Source organism: Ctenocephalides felis, unplaced genomic scaffold (assembly GCF_003426905.1).
Source record: "Ctenocephalides felis isolate EL2017-DRISC unplaced genomic scaffold, ASM342690v1 CF-g0.4_SCAFFOLD_01886, whole genome shotgun sequence".
NCBI lineage: Eukaryota > Metazoa > Arthropoda > Insecta > Siphonaptera > Pulicidae > Ctenocephalides > Ctenocephalides felis.
Genome location: NW_020538040.1, coordinates 181,860,551 through 181,872,699, shown reverse-complemented (window position 1 = coordinate 181,872,699; position 12,149 = coordinate 181,860,551). Strand labels below are relative to the sequence as shown.

Genomic DNA, 12,149 nt, shown 5'->3' with positions numbered 1-12,149 from the left:
CGGATCGCCCGGACCGCCAGTCGATTAGCTCGGAGCCCCCGAGCGAACCGCCGCCGCCGCACCCGTTGCTGGGGACACTAGGACGGCGAGATTCCCAAGGTAATAATAATAGAAACAGTATGACGAACATATTAAGGGGATACGTTCATAAAAAAATGATATTTTGAACATTAGAAATATTAAAAAATTGTCACAAATAAATTATTTAGAGTATCTCATTTCCCAGATATCTTACATATGTTTATATATGTGTCGTTAGTTGATAATATATTATATAATATAGTATATACACACTTTCTTTTGATAAAGAAAAAGCTTCGAATATGAATCAAATTATAGAGTAAACGGCAAAACCTATTCTGACTGCTGTGAAAATAAATAGAATATCAGTACAGCATTTTTTGATCAATTAAATATTTTTACCTCACACTTGAAACCAGAAATTGAAGTAATTAAAGTAATTAAATCTGTGTGTTTTATTGCAAATATTTTCCTTTTCGAAATTACTGCCTAATAGTAAAAATTCATATATCATCGCTGAGACGACCAAAACACAATAATTTGGATGTTGCTTTTTGCAATTTGAAAATAAAATGTCAGCTACTGATGACTAATGAGACAAAATTCATTCTAAATCTTTATTTCTTTGACAATTATATACGAGGTCAACCGAGTGGTAAAAATCCAATCTTAATATTCTTAATATATGGGCAATAAAGTAAGAAGCAAATATTTGTATACGGACTATCTAGAACATTTCTAAATGAGCAGTTGTAAATATTAATAATATTTCGCCTGATCATACAATAATCGCTTTACTTCATAATTTACAATTAGATAATTTATAAAAATTTCAAATACCGAATTCAACAATATTTTAAAACAAAAATTGAAAAAATTATATTTTATCAAATAATGCAAGTTTAGTTAGTCTCTTTAGTCATTAAACGCACTGTCCGAAAATAATAAATGAACAAGTATTGTTTATATCTTGAATGATGAATTATGAGTACAATTTTACAAGACAATCTAAACCCTTTGGGTATGGGCGCATTGCCATACAGAATCGGCCCCACCCTGGTATTTAAATAATTTATACGCCATTTTATAGGTTTAAATGATAAAAACAAATATACCAATTTTCAACTTTGTACCTCATCTTATGGCCGAGATACCAGCAATTCGCCATTGTGCACAGTTCAATATGCCAAAAGTTGAATTAAGAGAAATTGATAAATATCAATAACGCGTTCCAGTGAACTCGAAACATGATATCAAGGACGCACTTATATTTTATTTCAAAGTGTTTTTGCACAAATATTTATTGAAGTTTCACGTAATCGTAATCGGAATTCCATATGATACATATTCGCGGAATTTTAAAAATAAATACTTCTGATATATATATATATATATATATATATATGTGTGTGTGTGTGTGTGTGTTTATATATATATATACTGTTCGCAATAAAATCTCGCAAATGCACAATATAAGAGAATTATTTTCCATATAATTAGAACTACGTCGATATTTTGATATGGCATAGTGAATATTAAACTTTGATCTATAATGTTGTAAAAATAATTTTTAATCAAGCTTTTTTAACTCTATATTTTAGCATCAGAATATATATGATTTAGAATTTGGATCATCGGACTCCTATGAACAAAATTGAAAATATAATAAACATTTTAAATCAAATACCGACCACTATATTGTGGATACAGGAATTTCAACAATTCAATATTGTGCTTGTATCGAAGGCTTTGAAATAAACTATCAAAAATTTAATGTAGTAAACTAGGAAAAATTCAATGGAATTCCTTGAAGATATTTCTCTATATAATACTGGTAGTTTTCATATTGAAACTACTTTTCGCGGGTTTACAATATTTTAGGCCTTTATTTAAACCTTGAATTAAAACATCATACAAAATTTCATTAAAGTCCTCAAAGAAATCAATAATCAATTACGAAGAAACGCCGATCATTACCAAAACGTAATCCCAAAAGGGTTCCAAATGGTATCTTTCGAAAATGTTTGCATTTTCAAAATTCATTCAGCATTTTTGGCAAAAACATGTGCAAAAAATTCTGCACATATTCACTACTCATAAAGAAACAACTCGGCCGATCATCTCGCAAAACTAATCAACGTTGGTATCGAGTTTCATCGAAGTCCTTTTAAACATTTGAAATCGGTGCAGCCGGTTTTGAAAACATCAACCAAAAGTCAAATTGTGGTTCACACACTAACTATCCAAATATGTGGATTTTATCCAATTTTGAAGTTATAGAACGACGATTTGGAATGACTAACGTCGATAAAGCATACAATTAGCAAATTGAATTTTCTGGCGATGAGCAAAAGATTGCCAAAATTAGCAAATATCAAAATAAAATTGAATTGAGAAGTAACGTTTCCTAATATTTTCCACTGACCTTGTGCATTGCGTTGTTTCAGCTTCGCAGTCGTCAACCGTGAGCTCGGCCTCGGGTGCGATTGGCAGCGGGCGCGGGCGGCCCCGGTCACGGCATCGGCATCGGCCCGCGCGCCCCGTCGCTCGGCCAGCGTCAGCCCTCGCAGCAAGCCTCCGCTCCTGAGGATTCAGAGGACACAATGAAAAACTTGCGGAAAACGTTCGCCGGCATTTTCGGCGACATGTAAACATCAAGCTGACGCGGTGACCTGGGGGATCATTTATAGCGCATAAAATCGCATTTAAAACGTTGTTTGTATTAGAACTTTCATTTGTTTTCATGTGGTTTCAAATTAGTTTATGGTTCATGATGTTAGGACCATGAGCACGCAACTATTTATTTTGGGATGTTTTTAAATTTCTGAATGGAGCAAAGTATGCGTTCATAGCATTTTGACTGAGAATTTAAAATACGTAGTTTATTATGTATATAAAATGTAACAACTGTGATTATAGAAATAGTTTTATTCAATCGTGCACGGAATGATGTCGCAGTCTTATTCTAATAAAACAATTTATTGAAAATAATCTGTACATTTGAATATAATTTGTAGTTTATAATAGCACAATTGCATGCATTTTAATAATACTGAAATTTACTTAAATTAATCACATTATACAATAACGCATAAATAGATAATTCTATCTTCAGTTTTTATGTTACCTTATCGATAGTAAAAATTACACATTGGTTTATGTTTAACGACAAACCATAAACAAACAACAACTTCTTGTAAATATACATGCAATCATCAATTCAATTGTTTTTGTTTTATTATGTTCTAATACAATCAATGATCAAATGAAATGCACCTTCTGACATTGGCTTTACATGTGTGAAAAACATATTTTACTTAATGTTATAAATATTTAATGTGTTAACTTCTTTACTATGATAAAATTTGTATATGTAGAATTTTCAAATACGTATATGCATACACAACAAATTGTTGTCAACAATGTTAGAGTAGTATCTAAGTCGATATATACAAATATATATACAATTATACATATATATATATATATATATATATACATATAAAAGAGTATGTGGTTATTAAAATAATCTTGTTTCATTGTTGCAGCAACTCGTGTAACTAAAACTAGTATCAAATATGCACTGTTAAGGGTAGAGCAGAATAACCAATGTATAAACCTCTAAGCATTTTCAAAAATAATAATCTTTTATAAGGTTCCTACTCTATAAAGTATAGAAAAATTTAAAACAAGTTAAAATTCGCCAATATTATCTGAAACTATGGTTAAAACATTTTAGATAAACAAAAAAAATTACATAATTGTATTAGTAAATTCATATGAATATCACAATTAGTTTGAAAATGAAGTTTAAATTCACGTTTATGTTTTTTTGTATCATACGAATAACTCACTTTTAGACAATTCGCGAAATAAAAACTGTTGGTTTCATAATAATAATGAATATATACCAATACTAAAAAATTCAAATTAGAATAATCGACATGTGTAAACGCAAAATATAATAGAAAATTTTACTCAAGATTTGTGTGCTTGCAAAATGATTACATACTTCAAACTCGTTTTCACTGAAGAAATAATTGTGAATAAACTGCATCAAAAACTTCTTTATAATAATAGAAATTGATTAACTATTCTAATGTTGCGAAATTCGGTCCTGGCAACATTGAATCATTTAACAAATGTTGGCAAATGATAGTCGGATATCGAAAAATACTATTGCAAGAGTTGAAAATACCATTGAATAATTAAAACCACACTAGTATTTAATCTTGTTATTTGTAGGTTTATCTTATTCCACGCATGTTATAAAAATTGTTGAATTTAAAAACGACTCATGTATAATAATTCGCTTAAACATTCGAATATATAGATCAATACTACCTGGTTGATATAAGAAATACTGAAACTTAATTTAAGCCGTTGAAATGACCCATAAAACCAGAATCGTGATGTATTCTTATACTTTATACTTTATATATATTATATATATATATATATATATATATATATATATATATATATATGCCTATTGTAATATAATCACATTTTCCAAAGTCATTATTGAAGTCCAGGCAATATAGATCTATATTCGAAAAACGAAACAAAACTGAATACAATTATATGGCGGTGGCCATAAAATAAAAGTTAATAATAAATGTAACAAGCTATTAAATATCAATATATAACACCATGAAAATATTGAATTACTATACGTCAAAATAATATATAAACTATGTTATTTATTAGAAATTGTTAAATTTAAAATTGCTTCTCACTCATTGCTTCTTATGAAAGTTTATTTAAAATTGTTTTTAAGATGTGTTTTTGAAATATTTGTAGATTTATATATGAATTTCAACCCTTTTGCTACGAGCGTCGCCAATAGACGACATCCGCTTGGCAACTTGTGTGTACGAGTGTCGCCTATAGACAACGAACCTTGCTCAATATTCATCACACTATTTCATTATTGTGGTTTTTAGTTTTGTACAAGTGCAATTTTTAATTGTCAAATACATTTTTATGGATGATGATTGAAAAATCTTAAAATATGTTAAGTAACAAATAATTGGAGGTCTTGCTGGCTCGTACACCAGTTTCACTTCTGCGGAAAACACTCTCGTAATGTAAGGGTTAAAATAGTTTTTAATCGTTATATATTCTTCGAAACTCATACAACATATCGCATTAATTCTCTTTAACCTATTAATAAATTTATTTTAATACGTATTCAAATATTAAGTGTGCAAAAGCAATATAAATACTAAAATAATATACAATAAAATAAGTGCAATAAAACTGTTGAAAACTAAAATTTCATCTGGTTTAGCATTTTTAAATGTATTTATATATACCGTTAACTATTATTGTTAATTTTTAATATTTCACGGCAATGGCTGCTTTAGAATAACACCTTACTAATTCTCTTGTATATGGCATAATTCCATAAAATTACATTTTTTTTGTAAAAATCGCGGTTCAGATTCTTTACGGACGTAAACACCAAATATTTTTAATAATGTTGATTTTTTATCAATGGCAAACATATGTCATCACACATTGACATCGGGCTGTCCGAGGCAGGTATTAAACCTGAAGCTTCTGATTGAAGTTCCATAGCTCTAATCACTAATCCACGGACGAGCTGTAACACCAAATATAAATCGAGATCAAAAACTATTATTATTAATTTCAAAATCATTTATAATGAGGTTCAAGGAGAATTAAAGCGGTTTACTGCCTACTTTCGTTACATAGAATATATTTAAAATTTCTGTATATTACGAGTATATTCTGTATATTACTGTATATCTCGTATATAGTGATATTTGAAATGTAAATCTAAGGTCCTATGACGTGCATTAATTGAGCATGTACAAAAACTCTCAAAAGTACTAATTATACATTATCAAAATGACAAATAACTATTTAGTATAAGATTTGTATTCATTCCTTGATCACATGCTATAAAAATCCTAGAATTAAATCATTCGAACAGCAAAATGATTCTTTGCTAACAAAGTAACAATATTTCGAAGGATTACAGTTATGCAATATACAATATTAAAATCATTTATAGCTTCTCTAAAACAAAGAGAAAAACAGTTGAATAAATCAAAGTCATAAATAATTACAAGCTTGTCACGATAAAGGTCACTAAACGGATAATATTATAAGATGTATGTGAGCAAATGAATAGTAGAGTACGACATATATTTGAATTTTATTGTAGGTATTACGTTGAAATAAAAATATGCAAAAATATTATCCAGTTTCATTGTAAACCATTTTTGAAGTACGCATTTAAGTGCACTGATATGTTTAATTCTAAATAATAAATGTTTTAAAAAGTGAGATTTATTATAGACGTTCCGGAACCTACTTCAACGGAGAAATACGAAATAAAAATAAACTAGGCGTAAATGGCATTTAACCCTAAGCCAACTTGCATAAACTTTTCGACATGTGTAAATAATAGATTTACTTAAGATTAAGAACTCAATATATTAATTTAGGAGAAATTTATAAGTATACCAAGTTGCTGTAGGGCTAAACTATTTAGCACGATTCCCAAATGATATCGTTCGAATCGTTTTTGAATTTTTAAAATGGATTCAGAAGTTTTTGATTAAATTTGAATGAAAATGAAGGGCTTCGTCGGTCACCGCGCAAACAATTTTTGAAACCGAAATTTAATATAATTTTCGCGTACTTTGTCTGTTTTGATTCGACCCAGCCCTGGTAAATTAGTCCGCTCGCTACTTATTTATCGTACGACAAATTGGAAATTGCGATTGTGAGGCCGAGTAACGTCTAATGGTAAAACAATCATTGCATAAGAGGAGTTTATGATACGATAAAGATTATATTTACTTGATTATACAATGCTATTTTATATCTGTATTCATCTATTCATCCGATGATTATCTTCGTAGATATTAGATGCATGTATTAAAACATTAATATGAATCAAAACAATATAACACGGTTACAAATTTGACCAGCGAAAAAAATCTTTTGAAAGTAACAAATAATCCAATTATATATATTATGATTTTAGAAATATGCATAAATATACAGGAAGATTTACACTCATTATAGTAGATTTATATACTTGTTCTATATATAAAAACAAAAAAAGACCTCAATTTACTAGTTTATCTCAGATTTTTAAAACATAGTAAAAACTGAAATATTTAAATTGACAAGCCTTTGTTAAAATGTGCGAATTGTGAATATTTGATTTAGCAGCCCAATCGTCAAATTAATAAAAAAAAATTTAATAAAGAATTTTTCTATATTAACCCTATTTTTTAATTCGACGATTGAGATGCTAAATACTTCAAATATGTACCAACGTCGACAAAACTATCAATATATATATATATATATATATATATATATATATGATAAAAATTGTTTCTTGGGCATCCATCCAATAATTAAAAAGAGTTTTAATGCAAAATGTTTGTAACCCTGTTATATTTATTTGTAGCACTGAAGATGGGTCAAATCTGGACCCGAAACGTATGTTCTCTTAATTAAAACATTTTGCATTAAAACTGTTTTTTTAATTATTGGATGGATGCCCAAGAAACAATTTTTATCATATTATTTCACCATCTGAATAAAAACCTCTCGCTTATATATATATATATATATATATATATATATATATATATATATATATGTGTGTGTGCGTGTGTGTGTGTGTGTGTATAAATTCGTATAAAAAAATCGGGAGTTACACAATAAAAATTAAATACCATTGTACAAATGGTTACTGTAATGGTACGAATGGTTTAAAAATTTCTAATAATATGACTATAATATTTAAAGCTAATTGTAAGTAAATGAAACACTAAGTAAATGAAATTACTAATTGTAAAACACTTACAGTTTGATCCTTATATAAAAATAACAACACTATACTCCATGTGCACAATGGTAAAATATTTTTTTTTTTTTAATTTATTTGAACAGCGATCAGAACTTATGGGTTCTATGAGCTGTTGTGATGAATCTCTTACAAACTACGTTTGTTTTTATTGTAGATGGCAACCCAAACAGTTGTCTCATCTCTATGTGCTGAATTTTTATTATTACAATTGTTGTAATAGTGATGACTTTTGTTGTAATAGTGACCACTACAGCTATGCCCACGAAAGACCATTTTCACTTGAAATCATATTTGAAATCTATGATTTCAAGTGAAAATTTGGTATCAAGCTGCTTTGATACCGAACCGACCGAGGTTGGATTCGAACCCGGGACTAGGATTTGCTAGCCCACGTTCTTACCACGGGACCACGGCCGGCCCAATGGTAAAATATATACATTTTGACATCACAAACAACGAATAACAGAATTAAACTTGTATAACAATCATAATGGTGTACTAACTGTTCTGAGTCTAAAATAGAAATGCCATATTCTTCTTAATAAATATATATATATATACGTGGTCTGTTCAAAAAGTACCCGGAATTTTCGTTTTTTCAAAAAAATATTTATTTATTCGTCTACATTAATGTGGTCCCCTTCAAAGTAGTCCCCCCCAGATATAATACACTTATGCCAGCGTTTTTTCCAATTTTCGAAGCACCCTTGATATTCACTTTTTGATATGTCCTTGAGCACTCTCAGCGATTTTCTTCAATCGAGGAAAACCGCCGTCCTTTCATGGGTCTCTTCCTTCAACTTTGGGAATAGGAAAAAGTCACACGGAGCCATATCTGGTGAATTTTTGCACTTTGCAACACTTTATTTCATTTTTTACGCAAAATTTAATACAAATTCTTTGACTTTTCAATTCTTCCATTGTAAAAATCGCCGAGCTCAGAAAAACACGTCGAACCTTAGCGACTACCACAGACAAAGTAAACAGTGAATATAGCTGAAAATTTCATCATACTTTAGGGGCATGTATACCAACACAATAAAAAAAAAAATTGACAATCAGACACTCCAGACCCGCGAAATTTAATTATTAGTAATTCCGGGTACTTTTTGAACAGACCACGTATGCCATGAAGGGACAAACATAAGCACAAAAATTTGTTATTTTCCACTGAATGAAGGTAAGGAAATGTATAGATATCGAATAAACCAATAAACCATTCGTACAAATGTAACTTTAAACTTGAATCATATATATTATATCAATCTCAAATTGAAATTTTGTACATATATAATCATGTTTTTGGACTCACCAATTCGCTTTATCAGCTCAAGGGCTCGCACATGAACCAAAATTCGAAATAAACAGAAAAGTGAAAAGCATCGCAAGTTGTTATTTAAGGTAAATTTAGTATTGTTGGTCATCCCTGTCCCGTGTGTTATGTTGTGTTTGTGAGTTTGTGTTAGACGTCAAGCGGTCACGTTGTAGGACATTCTCATGTCTCATGTAACAAGACTAATGGCCGTTTTTACTAGTCGGACTGTAACCTTATGACCTAGCCATCCGATCCTTTCGGAAATTCGATTCATTTCAGTCGTTTCAATATCAGCAATCTATAGATTATTACCAAATTCAAAAAGTATTCATGAGACATTAACGTCGTATCCATTGTATTTAATGTGTTGTGGGTAATGACAATATTTTAGTGAATTGTGTCGAAATGGCTTTAGTTCGAAATTCATTTAGATTGTTATACAGAGTTATTCCAAAACAACACCTTAAAGTAAGATTTGTTTTTCAATCTTGAAGGTTAATTAACACTTTTTCAAACGAAGATAAATAAACATAAATATTGAAAATGTGTACTCATATGTGTACTAAAACTTTACTACTTTACAATCTAATAATTTAAATAGTAGTTATGTTTCTGTGTTTATTGTTCATTTTTTCTTTATTAAAAATAATATTGTTTCAAATTTTGTGTTTTGGTTTTACGTCTATATAAATAATTTTCCTATATATAATAAATTTTAAGATCAATGTTTTATGATATTTTATTAATAGTGCTCATTGACAAATCAAAAAAAAAGTTGTAATTTAGATTTGCTGAATAATAACACTCATCAAGTGCCGAAACACAAAGAATTGAAAATTAATTTTCAATTTAAGTAATTGGCTACTAATTACATCATATATATATATATATATATATATATATATATATATATATATATATATATATATATATATATATATATATAAAGGTATGAAATATAGTTACTGATACCATTTTCATTTACTACCAGAATGTGTCCTCAAAATCAACTCTTGCAATGCAAGAAAAACTACCGACGGCCACCCAAGCTATTTTTCCAGGAGCCCTGGCTGATTGGACAACAAAAATTGACATTGTGACACCCGAAAATATGACTCCAATGCCTGTATATCGAGTTATGGATCGTACAGGAAAAATTTTAGACGACTCTCAAGATCCATTATTAAGTGAAGATGTTGTCGTTAAAATGTATAAAGACATGTTGCTTCTTAATATTATGGATAAAGTTCTATATGAATCTCAACGGTAAGAAAAATGAGAATGAGATAAGTACAGTTACAGATAAGTTGATGATATTCCTGTTTTTATATACCAAGAATATGCAAAAAATTTAATTGTTGACTTGAAAGTAAACATTTGGTTTTGTGTAGTTGAAATTACTGAAATCTATGTTATGTATTCCAGCCAAGGACGTATTTCCTTTTACATGACAAATTATGGAGAAGAAGCATCTCACATAGGTAGTGCAGCAGGTCTCAGTCCAAAAGATTTAGTCTATGCTCAGTACAGAGAAGCCGGTGTACTGGTGTGGCGAGGTTATACCATACCACAATTCATTAACCAGTGTTATGGAAATCATGAAGATCCTGGCAAAGGACGTCAAATGCCTGTCCATTATGGGGAGAAAAATCTCAACTTTGTTACTATTTCTAGCCCTTTAGGTATACAACTCGTTTATGGAACATAATTTCTTGCTCACAAAATTATTCATTTGATAGGTACTCAAATGCCACAAGCAGTAGGAGCTGCTTATGGTTTCAAAATGCAGCCCAATAACGACCGTTGTGTTATCACATATTTTGGAGAAGGTGCAGCATCTGAAGGTGACGCACATGCTGCATTCAATTTTGCAGCTACATTGGATTGCCCAATTATATTCTTTTGGTTTGTAACACTTACACAGTAATAACTACACACTCTCTCTGTATTTAATTAAAATTAAAGAGTTTCAATTAAGATTTTTGTTAAACATTTCTCTTTAGTCGAAATAATGGATATGCTATTTCAACTCCTACAAAAGATCAATACCGGGGAGATGGTATTGCTGCTCGTGGTCCTGGTTATGGTATATCAACTCTGAGAGTTGATGGTACTGACACATTTGCTGTTTATAATGCAACAAAAGCAGCTCGAGAATATGTACTTAAATACAATAAACCATTCCTGTTAGAAGCTATGTCATACAGGTAATTATGGAATTTATAATGATTAAAGATTATTTCATAATGGATAAATAATTTTTACATAGAGTTGGTCACCACTCAACATCAGATGATAGTTCTGCATATCGATCAGAGGAAGAAGTTAAAGCATGGAATGAAGATGAAAATCCATTAACAAAACTTAAAAACTACTTGTTAGCTAAAGGATGGTGGGACCAAACTAAAGAGGACGATTTTTCCAAGAAGACAAAGAAATTGGTTTTAACAACAATATCACAAAGTGAAAAGAAGCCGAAACCTGAATGGAAAGAAGTATTTCATGATGTTTATTTTGACATGCCGGATCACATTGTGTAAGAATATTCAAAATAGGAAACGTTCCTAATTCAAACTTGATTAATTTCATTAATTTTTCTATTCCAGCAAACAAATGAAACAAATGGAAGAACATGTAGAAGCCTATAAGGAACATTATCCACTCAATAATTTCAAATCATCATAAATTTGATGTTATCTATGAAAACATTCCACTTCTGTAAATATATCTCAAAGCTCATACAAGAACATTAAGACTGTAAATGTACAAAACGAAGATTAAGAGCCAAAATTATATTTTCTAATAGTACGTCAAATGTTTATTGGAAAATATACTAAATAACATATTCAACAATATATCCATACATATAGGCAATAATTTTATATAAATAAACTATACTATTTACAATTAAAGACTTTATATGTAACATATATATGTATATGTAATCGC

General features: G+C 29.7%; 2 protein-coding genes across 3 annotated transcripts in view; both read left to right on the top strand.

Moving 5' to 3' along the window:
- LOC113376339 (synapsin-like) overlaps positions 1-2,672 on the top strand; it is an 18,647-nt gene extending 15,975 nt beyond the window's left edge. Inside the window, exons 7-9 of the mRNA XM_026616247.1 lie at positions 29-99; positions 2,469-2,504; positions 2,542-2,672. Of these exons, the coding sequence (XP_026472032.1) occupies positions 29-99; positions 2,469-2,504; positions 2,542-2,672 (238 nt within the window). The remainder of the gene's footprint in view (positions 1-28; positions 100-2,468; positions 2,505-2,541) is intronic.
- A 6,726-nt stretch (positions 2,673-9,398) lies between these two features.
- Positions 9,399-12,067, top strand: LOC113378540 (2-oxoisovalerate dehydrogenase subunit alpha, mitochondrial). 2 transcript variants are annotated; one of them, XM_026619089.1, is made up of 7 exons: positions 9,399-9,573; positions 10,192-10,466; positions 10,626-10,882; positions 10,940-11,105; positions 11,204-11,407; positions 11,470-11,736; positions 11,807-12,067. In XM_026619089.1, exons 2-7 carry the CDS (start codon positions 10,219-10,221, stop codon positions 11,883-11,885), a joined length of 1,221 nt encoding a protein of 406 aa, XP_026474874.1. In that variant the 5' UTR covers positions 9,399-9,573; positions 10,192-10,218; the 3' UTR covers positions 11,886-12,067. The 2 variants fall into 2 exon arrangements, with proteins under 2 accessions (XP_026474874.1, XP_026474873.1); XM_026619088.1 differs by having other exon boundaries at positions 9,399-9,668.
- Positions 12,068-12,149: the final 82 nt, after the last annotated feature.